Here is a 16,938-nt window from a genome sequence, read left to right on the forward strand (position 1 = left end):
TCCTTACCAGCTTTGATATTTACAATTGCGAAGAGCCCAACCCGCGTATCACCGTTCACACACCATTTCTGAGTCTCACAGTTCGGCTGGCAGCAATGGTTCATGAACCGAGCGTAATTGCCCTTGGGACCAGCATCAATGATTCGATCCTAGAATTGAAAAAAGAAATGAAACCAACAAACTACATTTAGTAACTATCACACCCCACCCAAGCAGAGGTACCAGCATGCCAAGAAAGTATTTTTTTGGTAGTAGCATTTGGTTGCTGGACATCAGGACATCCTGCAAAGCGCCTGAATATAGCATATAAACATATGTGTATATGTTTTAACCAAGGGTTAAGTCCAGGTGTCACTCTGTTGCCCGGACAATCAACAAACAGCTGATCCATTTCCACAACTGGTATCTCTGCTCAAGGCAGGCAGACAGCACATCAAAGCAGCCTCCTGCCCAGTACCTGCCCTGGCATCTTCCAAGAGGCACAGTCTCCCAAATAGCCATGAAAGCACTACCACTGCTTTCTGGGAAATCAGCTCTTTCTGTAAGTTAGTATTGGACACCTACCATGTCAGCACACCTCTAAGGTGGCACTTGCAATTCCAGACCCTGACTTCTGCTTAGGAGCAAAATTAGAGAATCCTAGAATCACCAAGGTTGCCTACCACCAACAGTTCTCACTAAACCATATCCCTCATCACAACACCTCCAGGTTTGATGACTCCACCAGCTCCCTGGGCAGTCCATTCCAGTGCCTGACCACTCTTTCAGAGTAGTACTTCCTAAATCCAACCTGAATGTCCCCTGGTGTAACATGAGGCCATAAAATATCAGTTCCTATTTCTTATGCTTCAATGCATAACTGGAAAACAGGAACAAAACATAACCTGAGGTGCACTGCTGTACAGTATACTGGCTTTTGTAGACTGTTGGAGAGGAGAGAGAAGCCGCAACTGACATTTGGTTTTGTCACAACAAGGGAGATACAAGGACAAGATACAGTCAGTGAGCATTTCCAGCAAGATGAAGGGAAGGTCAGAAAGCAGCCATACCATTATGCTGTTCCATGCACTGTTTTTTCTTCTTATACCTTTCCTAATGGTTTCCTTCAAGTCTTTCCAAGGTTGAGATACAAGGTATCAGAAGATACTGACAAAACGACTTACCTCTGGGAGTCAGGAGCTTACACCACCTCGGCCTCCAGAATCCACTGAGGAGCCTGTAGGTGTAACAAACCTCACCTCTCTACACAGATCTGCAAGACCTGAGATTTCAGCTTAAATGTCAGTCTCATTGTGCCTGGTGCTTCTACATACATACATACATACATACAGTTGCCCACTACGGCACACACCAGCCCACCTCAGGACTGTGTGGCTCAGCTGCTGGGAAGGATCCTAAGGTTACAAATTTACTGTGTTATGTGGAAGAGCAATGTTTCATTCTCAGTCAATTGCCCCCAGACGAACTATTGCCTTGCTTCTGAATAAACTCCAAAGAGGTTGGCTCAGACTTTGTTTCTAATCCTAAAATCCAGCCCAAAGCTTCTCCAAGGCACGTTCTAGTTACTCTTTCAGTCTTCACTTTAACGAAAATGCAGACCAGCTCAACAGAATCTCTTAGCATTACTTTCTGGAGAACACCGCTGTGCCTTTGTTGCAATCATTTTACTTCTGTCTTCACTCCTGACAAAAGAATTTCCTCCCACATACCTTATCCAGTGTCAACATGTAGAAATTGGTGATATCATGCTCCTGGGCGTAACGGATTCGGGCTCGGCACTCCTCTTCATCAATTAGCTCCCCAACATACTCATTAACAAATTCACCCTGCATCAAAGAAGAAAAAAAGAAAACAGGCTGCTAGGACATGACAAATTCCCTCCAAGACGAAGGGACCTTTGTGCTACAATATGGTTCCTGTTTTCTTTGTGGAAACTTCAAAAAAACTTCCCTCTGTGCTTTGCAGTCAGCTCGAGCTATAATTTTATTAACAGTCCTTAATTATAATTCTGTTTCACACACACCACAAATCACTTGACATAAATTAAATAAATCAACAACAGCTATCAGATCATTCTTTGCACGGTGGGAAGAACTAATGTTCAGGAACAGCACAACTAAAGCACAAGGGTAGTTCTTCGCTGCAAAGCTCAAAGCTGCACAGCTGTGTTCCAGAAGGAAAAGTATCCCTCTGGGGACCAACCACACTGAGCAGCACGATGCATCTAGAGCACCTGCTCCTGCAATGTATTCCTGGAGTTCACCTGCAGTGAAAGCACTACAGAGACCATCAAAGGGAATCACAGCTCTGCTCCCCTGGGAGCAACAGGTGCCTCCATTAAATAATTGAGTTCTGCTCTTTCCAGTCTGTCTGTTAAAAGTGAAACATAAGGTGCATACAATGGCAAAGAAATCCTTTAACTTACACAACAGGCAGTGAAGCCTAAACAGGACAGGCTTGCCATTTTCCTAGATATCAACCCCTCCCAACAGTATGTCGTTCTCAGTCTTTCTCAGAAACTCTTCTCTTACTATGCCATCTAATCTTCTCTGTTTCACTTCGCTCTTTCTTAGCTTCAAGGTTCTTCTTAGCTGCAATGCTCTTTTTCCTTTGTTCAGCATTGATGTGTGCCCACGCAATAACTACTCTCTGGATCTGAAACTTATCTGCAAGTATTTTAGCTGTCTCCAAGGTAGTACTTCCCACAACAATTGCAGCCATCTCTAAGATGCTATGCTTTGTAAGATTCAAGCCTGACCTCAGTTTCTGATACAAGAGTCCCATGCTAGAGAAGTCATGCTATTCAAGAATGGATGTTATGGGCATAATCAGTTCCCTGTCTGGAAATCCTGAGCCCTATCTCCTACTTCAGTATTCCGGTGAATTCATAAAGCCAACCATCCACACAGGCAGACCAAGCAATCACTTTTTTTTTATCCTGTGGGACATTAACATACAAGGCATTTTAGCTGAGCCAAAATGAGCTTGTCAAGACTACAAAAGTCACATTCATCCACTTCTTTCCTAAATGGCATTCAATGGCAAGAAAGCCTTTCAAATTACAGAAGGCAATTTTTCACACCTATGCAAACCGACAACGAGGCAAGAGAGAAGCAGCAAGAGAAAACCTCACGTAAAACAGAGCACGTACCTTTCTGATGTCTGTTTTGGCCTGTAAGCCCCAGCCTCGTGCCAGCGTGCGGAAGATCTGCACCTCGGGATACTGCCGCTTGGAGAAGCACTGGTTCTGACAGCGCTCTCCTGCCGGGCAGACCAGGGGGTGGCACTCATAGAGCAACATACGATTGATGCATTCGGAGTCCAGGCCACATGGGTTTTCATCTGTCGGCTTACAGTTACAACGTGGTATCTCAGACAGATCTGCAGTGAAGATCTGCACCTTGCCCACCGGCCGGTTCACCTTGAATGCATGACAAGGACGTCAGCTGCTTCAGAACAGGTCATCGCAACAGATGCTCCTATACCCAATCATTGCCTATGAGCTGACAGGCTGCAGTGCAAACTAGTGACAGGAAGGGGTAAAAGATGCGTACAGGCACATATGCACTTCTGAGCACACTATTTGAAGTGGTAAGCACTTAGATGAAAGAGTTAAGGAAGACACAGATCCCCCCAACAGCACCACCTTGTGTATTCTGCATCCTCTAAGTAGGGAAAAAGGCTGCAAAGGGTCCCTCTCCTGTATCACTGTGACTACACAGAGCGCAGGTGGTCCTACCTTAAAATCTTAGCTATAAACAAATGCCAGCAATCAGCTAAGCTTTCATAGCTTGAAACATAAAAATGGGAAGGAGCAGAGGGAAGTAATGAAAAAGAGAAACACAGTCCTTGAGTCACTGGTTTCTGATCCCTCTGGGCCCACATCTCTATCCTATGCACGCACTTGGCCCAAGCTCTTCACTCAGATCACCTCACACCTGTTGGGGATCCTTGAAAAAATGACTGCTCCAATTCTACCTCAAAGACAGTCCTAAGCCTGAGGAGTTCCTTAAAACTCCACAAAAAGTTCGATATTCTAGCATATATATCTAATTTCATATTTTTGTTCAATCAATACAGAACACTACAGAAACAAAATAAAAACAGAAGTGAAAGACTCTGCCATGCTCCACTGTGGGTTACCATCCTCCTCTCTGCTCTGTATCTTGACTGTCTATCCCACACTAAGTTGCCACCAGCAGCACTCGACACCTTGGGTGATGCCAGCTCTCTCCCATAAAAACCCAGACAGGTAGAGACTCTTCTTTCACATCACACAACTGACATGGAACAGCACAGAAACAATCCAGGTCTGCTGCAGAACAACAGAATACTGGTGTTCAGCTTCCGCACAGTTCTGCAGACACGTGAATTGTTTCTGTGGAGGATGACTGAACACAGCCAGATGTCCCAAGAGTAGAAATGTTTCTGTATTTCTGTAATTCACCTGCACTGATAGCTCAAGACTTCTGTACCTGCCCTTCTCCCCTCCCCCCATCCTGCCCTCACCTTGATGTGTTTGTAGGGGGGAGGTTTCTTGTCATTCTTCTTGTCTTCCTGAAGCTGTCTCAGTTCCTTCTGTGCCTTCAGTTCTTCAAACCTTACCGCAGCTTCGTGAAGAGCTAAGTGAAATAACAGGGTGTGTTATGGGAAATTCACTCTGCTCACACAGAGGTGGGCTGCCAGAGTACACCCAGCAGTCTCAGCTCCACAAGCAAACATCGTTGGCAAAATACTTTTAGAGGCAGAGATTCATAAAGAGAACGTGATAAAGCAACAGAGCAGTCGCAGGCAATAACAATGATTGCAGGAAACACCCAAACAGTCAGCTAGCTTTGGCTTTCCTTTGGGAAGAGGTGAATTCGTAACTCTCAAGAGCATTTTTATATACAGATAATGACTGTACTAGGTACAAGGAAGCTGACAGAGCAGCAGAAAAGCATTCAGGATCTGCACACCCATGTCCATCTCTGTGAACTCAGACCAATCAACATTCCAGGTGTGCAAGAAGATAGATCAATAGCTATTCATTCTTCACATTTAATTCAGCTTTAGCTCTAAAATGATATTTTTCTGTTACAAGAATATCTACTCCAGACAGGAAGAGAGAAACAGAACATGTACCTTCCCAGATGAAGACAAATTACCTTTCTTGTATATGCCATCCACGCCCTTCCCCATCTTGTCTTTGCTGCTGACATCACCTTCCATGTATGGGAACACACGGGCCTGGTGGGTCCACAGGTAATCTTTGGAGCCGAAGAACAGCACAGGGAACTCGCCGATGTCGTGTTTCATTTTCTGGATGTTGACAGGAATTGTCCTGGGATGGCAGATCTCAGCTGGCCACCACCTACACAACAGAGGGAAAGGCAGATGAAAAATCTGACTCCCCGGCTCCCACGCTCCCAGAAGCACAATGCTGCATAGAGATGGGGAAAATTGTGAAGGCTACCAGTAAGGCTGGAGGAAGAAAAGGAAGGCATGCGCTTCAGCAGCTACATGCATGCAAAAATATCAGAAGCTGCTTCACTGTACCCTGCAGAGAGAATCAGCTTCTCATCTCAATCACCACGATCATCACTTGAAGAGGGAACAGGGACAAATCTGTTCTACCTTCACCTACCTGTAGCGCCCAACTTTCACCCAGACGACTTCCTTGTAGTGTGGCTTTTTGCCTGCCTTGCAGTCATTACAATACCAGCTTCCCTCTGGCATCTCAATGTTTAGACACTCACGGTGAAACGCAGCCGGGCACGACTCGCAGCATAAAAGGCTGCCCCCTGCAAAGAAAGAAGGAATTTATCAGGGTCCCTATACACAAGCCCTGGACTTCACAATTCCAAACAGCAACAGCTGGGAAAACAGCACAGTGTTCTTTTGCAACCTTATTTCTGACAGCCCATGCTCTACCTATGCAGCACAAAGAACCCCTCTAAAGATCCAGAAAAAGCCCTAGCCTGAGCTTGGACTTAAGTGGGGATGGATAGGAAGGCAAGCTGTTCTGAGCAGTTCTCACTGGAACACTCCACACAGACAAAGCTTCTGCCTGCTATAATGATCTCTTCCCATAGCACATCTGTTGCTCTTTTGTCATCTACATCAGGGCCTCACACAGTGACAGGGAACCAAGTGCACGCTGTCTCACCTTCCGAGCAGACAAAGCACCAGCTGACGTTGACGTGCTCATGGTTGCGGCAGCCCCTCCGTGCAGTGAAGTGATTGGGACAGATGATACTGTTGGAAGCGAGGACCACGGACCCAGCAGCGAGGCAAAAGTCATTGGAATGGTATGCGACCGGACACCGCACACAGCGCATCAAGCGACCTGGCACAGGAACACATCAGCATCGTGGTGAATTCCAGACAAGACCGAGTCTTCTCTTCCTCCCAATCCTATTCTCTATTGGTATCTGAGCTGAAAACAACTAGCCATTGGTGATTTTTGGAAATGGAAATTTTAATTTCTACAGAGCATCTACAGCATAATCCCTGTATTGCTATTGAATTAATACAAGAAAAGATATATAAAAATAGATCTGCATTTGTAGGTAATATATAGGAAATCAAATTATTTGGAAGTGAAAAACCTTCTGCACTCTGTTCAGAAACAGTTCAAGAGTTCACAGATCAGGACTGCTTTGCATCATACACAGATAATAAGTACATCAGTGCAAACAGTAATTAGAGAGTGGGTATTCCAAGTGCGTAACCAAAGGTAATGAAAACAATCCAGGAAGTTTCTGAAAACATCGGCGCTTGCCTCTCCACTTTATCAGATTTTACTCCGAAATTCCAGAAAGAACTCAGAATTGCCTGAAGGCTTACTTCATCCAAGATTGCTCAGCATCTTTTCAGTTCCTCCCAGGAAACTGCTGACAGGGAGAAGAGGTGGAAAGAAAGGAGTAAATCTGACCACTGAAAAACAACCACCAGAGGGGGTCCATAAGGCAAATGTACAGCTGAGAAGGTGTCAGCTGCAGGCTTTATGCCGTAAGAGCTTCTTCTGTTTCAAGCACTGACACGTGGAAGATGACTTTAACACAGAGCCTGAGGGTGAGAATACAGCTGATACTATCATCACTCATCCTGAGATACCAAAGATTTAAAATATAAATAATAAAAAAGCAGTTTTAAAAGCAAATCATGAGAGTTCAAATTAAAAAAAAAAAAAAAAAAAAAAAAAAGGAAATAAAGCAATTAGTTTTTACTACGCTGCTCTCTATGCCATTGCCTAGAGAGCCACTGCTGCTAAGCAGGCACTGGCTGCAGCACTGGCACAGTGAGAGGTGTGTAGGAGAAACACCAGTGCTCATGCAGCTCTACTGAGAGGAACATGGCCTCGCTCGACATTCAGGCATCCGAGTGCGTGGGCAGGCAGGAACACTTTAGTTGCTCAGTCTGACCATCAGGAGTGCTGAGGAGCAGCAGCCCTGCCCACAGACAGCACCCTTCCCACCCTGAGAGAAGCAAATGTTACAGCAAGCGCTGTAGAAAGGACAGAAAAACAAAGAACTAGTGGACCAGGTCACTGCAGGTGGGCATGAAACAAAGAAAAAAAAAAGGCTTCTAACTGCTTCCCTGGGACCATGCGAGATTCCAGTACCTTTAGATGCAGAGATGTTTGTTGGGTTAGCAGCATGACAAGTCATGCATATGTGCAGAGAGCATCGGAAGCCCTTGTTCTGAGTGACCGTGGGTGGATACTTCTGTATGCACTCTTCATGGTAATATTTCCCACAAAGGGGCAGCAAGCACCGTTTTACATCTTGCCCACAGCTCTTGCACACGAAGCAGGTATGGACTCCTAGAGAAAGAGCAGGCACACAGAATGGCCAAATAAAAACATGTCGCTTCTGTCAGGACACATATCAGCACACTACAACCCCCCACATAACCCAAATCACAGGTCTCTGCAGTCCTAAAGTTTCACTGTAAGTCAAGACTGAAAAAACATCCATCTCTTGCCCATCACAGTCTGGATAACCCCACCCTGTCTGCCTCAAAACAGTAAGATCAGTTAATTAGAAAATGATCATCGAACTGAGAAGTGACAGCCAGGTAGCAGCCTTACAAGAGGTGTATCATTTCAGCAAAAGGAGTGCCAGTTAAGGAGGCACTCAGGAAAGTTACATACCTGTGGAACACTCATTGCAGATGAATTTGCCTGTTGGCATCTCAGAGAGCCCAAGGCACTGCAGGTGGAAAGCACCACAGCACTGAGCTTCGCACAGCAGCAATTCCCCTGGCTTCTCACAGATCTGTGGGGTAGGAAGGACATCCATCAGCTCTGAGCAACCCCTTTTCCAACCCAGCACAGACAACTGTCAGCAAGTCCCCGTAGAAAAAAGACGAGCATTCTCCTTATGTCAGTAAGTTCAGGCGGTTAGCACATCACCACTGCCATCTGCTATCCCATCCCTGCTACCATACATCAGTTAAAATGAATTGTACGTTGGTCACATCTTCCCAACATCCTTAAACTCCAGCAGGATTCGAGGCATTCGCACAGTTCAAATTAGGCTACTAGTTAACTGCTGTCAAAACCCTCAGAATCACACAGCCCCCAAAGAACACTTAGAAGCCACCTGGGTTTAGCTGGGGCACAGGTGCATACCAATATTAACATAAAAAATATTTAGAAAAGCAAAGTTTTCAAGAGATCTCCTCAAGAGGCTACCTGACACACGTTCTCCTTGAGAGCTGCTCCTCCTCCACGCTCCCCCTGGATCTTTTTGGATGAAGGCACTCCATGGTCATTCTCAGACCCCTCTTCATGTCCCCCTTTGGGGCTTGTAGAAGTCCCATGAACCAATGCCTCCCCCTTTAAAAGGAAATTCAAAATTAGGGGCTGTCGGTGCTTCCCATCCTGACCTGCAGATTATAAATCCAGCCATCAAGCACATCAAAGTTTGGCAGTCAGTGTTACCCACGCTGGAGAGAACCACATCTCATATGTCTCCACCAGAAGGTTTACAAGAAAGGAAAGGAAGAGCACTTAAGTTTATTAGATCATTATAAATACACACCGAACACATTTTCTTTTCCTGTGTATAACCCCTCTTTGAGGAAAGAAAGTCAGGGCTGAGAAAGAAGAGTATTATTATTCATAGAAATGTATCAGGTAGGATTGCATACTCTGAAAATCAAGTCCACCAGTACCAGAGAAGCATCCTGAATGCTGACGTCTGCTTGCACTGATAATACTAGAAAAAGATTGCAAGCAATCCTCATTGTAGTCTTCTCTTAGCAAGTAAGTCAGAGTTCTCTTTATACTCTTCACAGTATGCGCTTGTAGACTTCACAGTTGTCAGGGCAGGCAACCAGCAGCTGCTAGCTAGCAAGCAGCAACTAGGGAGCAAGGCCCAGCTGCCCCTCCAGAGCACACAGGTCTATGAGCCATTCATGCTGCACCAACACGCTGCTTTTAGGAACCAACCAGATGCTTCAAGCAAGAACTTAAATACTCTGCCTTATTTGTTTTTGAAATCTTGGCTCACTGCAGACAGCTGAATGATCTCAGCACACAGCTCTTCCTGGGTCAAAAAGCCATCCCTACTGTATGCCCAGAAAAAAAGGCAGTACGCTTTCAAGACCTTGTTAGGAATTTAGACTCAGAAGAAGCAGCAGCCACCACTCTCATACCCTGGAGCCTGCTCAGGGCCAGGTGTCCAACTAACAGGCAGGAGAGGGAGCTTTGAGTTACATTCTATATCTGAGAATACCCATCTGAGTCGTGGTGCCACTAAAGTTCCTAAACTCAACTGAATACACTCTGCACACCTTATTAGTCTGGGCAAAAGAAGTTCTGGGAAAGCTTTACGTCCTTAAGTTGGAAGAACATGAAGCCAGCATTCTGGTCAGGTAACGATGCTTCCTTTGCTTGATTTTTCATTCCTTGAATGCACCAGTACGTTTTCGTTTGGGAACCTTTTAAAACCATGTAGAGCAACCATGCACAAAAGCACTGACAGAATATTAAAGCACACAATACAAATACGAATGGTGTAAGTTTGCTTTATTGAGCACAAAAAAGAAAACTCCCGGCTACAAACTAGTGACAACCCAATATACCACACGGTGTACAACCTCACAGACTATCATCACATACATGCTGGAGGGCTGGCAGTGATGCAGCCTGCAGGAATACTGAGATGGAGCACATCATTCCCTGCCACTATAGCCCTGGCAGAGGGGATGGAAAGGTCTCTGCAGCGTTGGTAACCATCAGCTACAACATAACAGATGCCTTTGCCTCTGCATACAATGACATCTTAGGTGCTACCTCTGATACTTCTGGTCCGCAGCTAATTTCTGCTAAGAATGCTGTAGTCTGCCACAAGACAGGCCTCTGGCTCAAGCATTTGACTTGGCTCCTGGAATGCTCCAGGAGCAGCACCAGTAACCAGTGCTCCAGGGACTGGTTACAGCTCAGATCCTCCTATTCCTACATAGGTGCTCACTCTTCTGCTCAGCTCAGCAGTGACCTCAGGGTTGCAGGGGTCACTGTAAGGAAGAACAAGAGCAGAGTTAATCAACTACTGGTGTGGACAATGTCAGCTACAGTTCCTACCTTGCGCTGGGACCCCAGTGCTACGAACACAAAGTAAGCTTTGCCCCTCTCATGGTCACTGAGGATCCCTCCAAAGGGGCAAGGCACTGGTTAACAAGCACCACTCCCGTGGTTAATGAATATCTTCCTACTGTATAAAAATTTTCAAGAGTTTTGGAAGGAGATTTGCTAGAGGTAGGAGCAATTTAGAACTGGTCCTTCTGTCTTTCTACCACAGCTGCTAGAACTGCTTGTAGTGAACTCAGACCATGTTTCACAGGCTATCTGGAATGACTGTCTAAAGTGCATCTTAAGTTACATACCACGGACCTCTTTTCAGAGCTGCAAATACTTGCTGTTAGCAAAAATCTTAACAACTGGGCCCACACCACCCAGAGTGGCACAGCACGCTCTACGGCTTATCTTTTCGGCCTCAAGATATCCTTTTTAATTACACAGGTACCTGGCCAACCTGTACATTTCACATGTCAGGGATTTTAGTGTATTTTTAATCAGTCCTACCAGAAACACAAAGAGAAGGGAATGTCAGAGCTGGACAGGGTGGGCAAGGCCAGATTATTTATGCCTGGTGAACGGGGAGAAGGGGAATCACTCTACAAGACCATCACTCAGGAGGATCAATCACACCATTCTATTTCCCCTTGTCAGAATGAGCACTGTGAAGCAACATACCTCCTACAGGGGGCAGGTCTCATCGTCGATCTTCTTCCAGAGCTATTTCTGCTGTTGTATCTGGCACATCCTTAAAAGCCTGGCCGGTTCTTTGGCACAGCCTGACCTTGGCTCACAACCTTGACAATCATTTCAACAGCATTTTCCATTCTTTTTCTTGGTGTCTTGCTGCCCCGATGTTGTGAACTTGCATTCCTGACTCCAGATAAATGGAAGGGCAGAGAAAGCTGCCTAGTTCAGCCCAAGGAGACAGGCTTTCCTCTGCCCTCTGAAAGCAGCTGGATCCAAGGTTTTATTGTGCTGAATCATCCAAACATCTATTTCTTCTAGCACCACTCAGAAGAAAATGAGGTTCCTGCCTGGTATGTGGACAGTCACTTAAGGACCAGTGTGGTGTGAATGCCAAGTGAAAGTGTAATCACATCTCTATAGCAGCCCAATACTCACCGGTATCCATTCACTCACCAATGCCAAGGGGTGAACACACACCTCAGCATCTCAAGAAACACAATCACAGAAAAAGGGACATTGGTAAAAGGTGTCAAGTATTGACATTACATAACTTCACTCAACATATATCTAAGGCTGGAGGCAGTTAAGACTCCCTGGGCTTCCTCTGCAGTGAACGGTGTGTGACATTCAGAGCTGTGGCCTACCTGCCTTGCTGCTCTGAACTGCCTCCTCATTTCTTTGCTATAAAAGATGTGCAGAGAATTTACTAGCTCCAAACTGAGCCAACCTCTCAGAGGGTACCTAAAAACAGACAGTGTTAACTACCCTCCAGCACTGGCAAATGTATTTGTACAGGCTTCTTTGAAACACGATTCCAGGTGAGCACACTTCAGAAACAACTAACCAGTGCTCTTAAAAAGGCACAGGAAGGTTTATAGGGCCTGGAGGTATTACCCCGAACTTTATCACCCCCATTAGAAATGCTTTTCAAAAACCAGTGGCAGTAGACCTGGCACTGCTCAGACAACTGGTGCGGTGTTTGTGCTCTGCTGGAAGCTGTATAACAATAACAAATATAACAGTATACGTCTATAATTGGCTCCTGAAATACATACTGACTATCCTGACAGAACAGCCTGCTGCTGAACCTGGGCCACTGGAAGTGAGAGACGATGCTGTGAGAGGCCCGGAGGCGTCCTGCCTCTCTCAGGAAAAGTCTTGCTTCCCCTACACTTGGTGATACCTGGCTCACTCCTAAAAGGCAAAATGTGCTTGTCAGAGATATTTGTATGCCAGCTTTGCTATGGTACAGTAGAAGGGAGTTGCCCCAATTATCCCTTTCTGCTGGATGGCAGAAAGTAATCAGGCTCCTGTGAGCAGTCACAAACAGTTCCCCCTCCATCCCCTCCAACATGGCTCTGAGCTCACCCTGGCATGCAGGGCAAATAGAAGAGTTTGAAGTCCACAACTAGTGCTTGCACTTCATATCGGTGTGCAAAAGGGCAAGATACCCACCACCAGAAGACAAGACCTTTCACAGCAGTTAGGCCTCCTGACATGCAAAGCAAAATGCCAGTCAAATCTTTGTTCTGTCATATCAGAACAGCCTTTCTCCTGGAGAACTAGCAGAGCAGCAGCTGAAACATTGAGCCTGAGTTAAGCAGCCATCACAAAATAATTACTAATCAAGGTGATACCTCCAGCTTCAACCCCAGCTCATGCAGCTACATCAGGGAGACAAAGTCCCAGCTGAGACACTAATCTTGCATTCAGCCAGCCAAAGACTACTTGGCCGAGGCTGTGCACAGCACCCTGGGAAGTAGCAGACAGACTGAAGGAACGACAGTGTGTAGGAAAACCCAACGGTACCTCAGAGCGTGGGGTCTCCCCCAGCCTCTCCCCATTTTTCTCCTTCTTGGAATGTATTGCAGCAGAGGAATGGCGCGGTCTCTTCCGTTTGCGCTGCTTCTCCAAGAGCTTTTCAGAAGCTGGGATGCAACAGAAAGGCCATTCAAGAAAAATGCAGAAATAACAATTGGCTTGCTACCAACTTCCACACCCTGACTGCTTCAATCTGGCTCCTATTTTCTTTGAGGGCATAAAGCCTGGGGCAATGCAAGCCTCCAAGACAGGTCTGTCCTTTGTCCTACAGCCATCAGAGAGCCTGGATAACATTGACTCATAATGGTTCCAAGTATGAACTCTTCTGTTGATCTGCAATCATCACCACTGTCAACTTTCCTGAGACAGCCCCCCAGCAGAAAAGAGGAAATGCTATCAACACAGAGCTTACACTGCTATTCAAATGCTGCTAATTACTTCCTCCTGTCATTATGCAATACAAATTCACTCGTGGTGACACCAATGTGACATAAAGGCACGTGGAGGAGGGAATACAGAGCAACTGCACAACTGTCCACTCGACAGAGCAGGCAGTGTTGAGCAGGTCAAAGCATGCCATCAGGCACACTGGTACTGTGGTGATGACTTTCCTACAACCATTCAGACTAAGAATGGAAAGTGAATATCTTCCCATGGAAATATGGACCCAATACCTCCATTTTCCATAGGGAAGTAAGAAAATATATTAACAGTACTTCCAGATAAACGTACTTATTTCTTCTGCCACTGCCTCAGCTAAGGCGTAGGACGTATAAAGCTTTACGCACACAACTCCCTCTAAAGCCACTGATACAAATCACACCAATGCATCTCCGCTGCACTGCATTCTCTTACCTTCTCCCAGGTCTGGGAAGTGGGCTGGTGAGTACAGCTCCGAGCTGTCGCTCTCTGAAGGGCCGGTGCCCTACAAATACACAAGAAACAATTCAGCAGTTGCAAATCAGAGATGCACACTCCTCAGCCACTAAGCCTCTTTACAAATGACCGCAACAACTACTTCAGAGCATGAAATCATTGATGGTTAGCAACTTCTCAAGAAGACATTTGGTTTCTGTGTCTGATAGATCCCACACGGAAAAGTCGGGCGAGGAGGAATGAATGCTGAGTTTGTCAGGTCTCATGCTCCCCAGCATCCCTCACTGTTTCCTGAGCTCTCCCCAAAAGGCTACTAACACCCCAAAAACCGCTGGGAATAGAGACTCTTCTGGCTTTACATTTTTATGAAGCCTATGACTGAATTGTTCTGGTGTCTCTATTATTCAAGCACGATGACTGTATTAAGACTCTGCCATGGAGAAAGAAAGAATGAGAAAGGCAAGAAAACTGTTATTAACCAACCTCAGAAACAGTGATGCTATGCCTTGTACACATACAATGCCCAATATTAGTCTTAGTTATCCGCTTTTTTCAAATCATGTCACTGGATTTTGAGCACTTAGCAGAAAAGATCAGCAATTTATTTAAAAAAAACTGCGTCTAGCACTGCATGCTACATGTGTTACAACTCCAGCCTCTACCCTAATACAAGTTCTATGCTTACTTACCACCCATCAGCCAACTTGGGAATGTAACAAATGAAATACTATTCGGAGAACATCTGACAGAAAAGGAGAAAGCCTTAGGTTCAAGTTACAGTGTAACATAACAGCAATTCCCTGTGACAGAAAAGCTCTGCCCACAGCTTCCCAGCCTGTATCCAGATGACTCATTTTTCCATATAAATCAATGGAGAGAGGAGACCTCGCAGCCAAAACTCCCCAGTCCCCATTACAAGTGGGAAAGGGTGGGGAACACCTCTGCATTTAGCAGATTTCTTCACCATAACACAGCAAGCAGCACCTTTGGGAAGGGTGGACCTTCACTCCTGGGCCACAGCCAGCAACGCACAGCTCACTGCCTGTGCCTCCTGCTCAGCAGGGCCTGCTGTCCAGGCTCATTTTCTATCTGACTTTCAGAAGTACTGGAAGAAAAATACCTTCTTTGGGGGAGTCCACTCCTCCTTCTTTGGCATAAAGGCAGTGTCCAAATCATTGGATTCCAAGAGCTTTTTAGTGGGCTTCCTTTGACGCTTGCTCTCAAAGTTTCCTGCAATAAAACTCTTGTTAGATAAACGAGGATTTTCTTAGCTTCAGTCACACTGAGACCATTAAGAAAATGCCAGCCAGTGGTTCTAAACAATCAAATCCACCTTGTCTTTTGGAGCACAAGCTCCCCAGGGAAAAGAAACAATTACCTCTACAACCTGCACAGAAACAGACCTCCATTTGGACCACCTTCAGGCATACCTCAATATATAACATTAAAAAATCCAACCACGGAATAGAGACCACGAACTTAAAGCCAGTAGGCAACCATCCTGGCAGTGCAATTCACATCGTGATTTCACAACTGCTCCTCCAGCACAACCCAGCCCTCCCATAATGACAAACACATCCCTGCTTCTTCCTGCTCCCATTCCCACAGCACCCACATCAGCGTTCACGCTGCACACAGTGAACAGACTGAAGGGTGTGCTCTCAGATAGACCTGGGACAAAATGCCCCAAGGAATCCAGCTGTAGGAGTCAGCCTCCAGCTCAAACTTCGTGCTAGCCATTGGGAGACAACAAGGTGATAGACGTGGGCAGCAGTAAACCCTTAAAACAACCAGGAAATTGTGATGCTCTGTGTGCAAGGCACTCCATGGAAACAGCCTATTACCTCTCCTACCCTGTTCATCCGCACCCTTAATCAGCTTGGCTGTGTCCTCCCTACAACACACGGCTCTGCACGCAGCAACATCAAAGACTTCAGCTGCCTTGTGGAGGGTCAGCACATCACTGCTCCCTGCCACAGCCCACGCTCTGTGGGCCTCAGCAGTTCCCTCAGCAGCGGGAAGAGATTCACTGCCTCTGCATACTGCATATCTGCAACCACTGCTGCACTGCGGGCTGTGCCTGCATCTCCAACCTCAGGTTCCCTCCTTCAATCATTGCAGGTTTTTTGCTTCTACCTGTCACCCCTCTGCCCCACAAATAACACACTCTCTGACCTCTCAGTGACTGTAGGTCTCCGCCTGCTTGGTCTATTACTACACATACGTAAGTGTGCCTATATACATTATCTATCTACATTTATAATTGCATAAATAAATATTTACAGATGCATATTTTAAACAATTAAACAAAATGATTGGCCCCTTAGAACAGAAACAACGTTCTCTACAAGCTTACATAGCCAGAGCATCGGAGCTTTGACCTTGGACAAGTCTTTAGACAGAACAGTAACTGCAGAATCACAATGTGCCACTTCACCAGGTCACACATCTCACCTGCCCCTCTTTTCTCCTAGCACCAGTAATGGTCACTGAATAAAGCAAAGCAAACAAAACAGAGCTCAGCAGCTACTAACCTTTATACTTGGGCTGAAGAAACATTTCAAGTGAGCTCATGACATGCTCACTTGTGGGAGCAGAACAACACAACCTCCCACTTACCTGATTTCAGGAATCTCTCCTCTGCATCTGGAGAAGCAGAAACTTCAGAAACATCAGAGGAAGACAGCACAAGCTCTGGAAAATCGGACTGTCCTTCTATGAGCTGCTCACTGGGATCAGAGGCATGGGGCTCTAGTTCTGAGAAGGAGCACTCAGCTTCAAGGATGGGAGGGGACTCTTTGGTTGAAAATGGAGTTGAAACCAAAGGACTGGGCCCCCGCTGCATCTCTCTGTCAGGACTGCGCTGTGCAGGAAGACCTCCTTCAAATCCAGACCTTGCAACAGAATTCACCTAACACAGCGAAACATGTTGGTGAAAACGTTCACCCTGCACAGCCTTGCACGCAGCATGAGCGCTCAGCAAG

At 46.0% G+C, this 16,938-nt stretch overlaps 1 protein-coding gene across 3 annotated transcripts in view; it reads right to left on the reverse strand.

Annotated features, from left to right (window-relative positions):
• NSD1 (nuclear receptor binding SET domain protein 1) overlaps window positions 1-16,938 on the reverse strand; it is a 57,188-nt gene that overhangs the window by 14,455 nt on the left and 25,795 nt on the right. For all 3 annotated transcript variants that reach the window (XM_085236625.1, XM_085236624.1, XM_085236626.1), the window contains 14 exons: window positions 16,574-16,865; window positions 15,075-15,184; window positions 13,934-14,003; window positions 13,067-13,185; window positions 8,681-8,824; window positions 8,138-8,261; window positions 7,607-7,807; window positions 6,149-6,328; window positions 5,627-5,783; window positions 5,148-5,353; window positions 4,510-4,622; window positions 3,152-3,421; window positions 1,710-1,826; window positions 8-149 (listed from right to left, as the gene is read on the reverse strand). In XM_085236625.1, coding sequence (XP_085092751.1) covers window positions 8-149; window positions 1,710-1,826; window positions 3,152-3,421; window positions 4,510-4,622; window positions 5,148-5,353; window positions 5,627-5,783; window positions 6,149-6,328; window positions 7,607-7,807; window positions 8,138-8,261; window positions 8,681-8,824; window positions 13,067-13,185; window positions 13,934-14,003; window positions 15,075-15,184; window positions 16,574-16,865 — 2,245 coding nt within the window. The remainder of the gene's footprint in view (window positions 1-7; window positions 150-1,709; window positions 1,827-3,151; window positions 3,422-4,509; window positions 4,623-5,147; window positions 5,354-5,626; window positions 5,784-6,148; window positions 6,329-7,606; window positions 7,808-8,137; window positions 8,262-8,680; window positions 8,825-13,066; window positions 13,186-13,933; window positions 14,004-15,074; window positions 15,185-16,573; window positions 16,866-16,938) is intronic.

This window comes from Meleagris gallopavo, chromosome 15 (assembly GCF_905368555.1).
Source record: "Meleagris gallopavo chromosome 15, MGAL_WU_HG_1.1, whole genome shotgun sequence".
Lineage (NCBI taxonomy): Eukaryota > Metazoa > Chordata > Aves > Galliformes > Phasianidae > Meleagris > Meleagris gallopavo.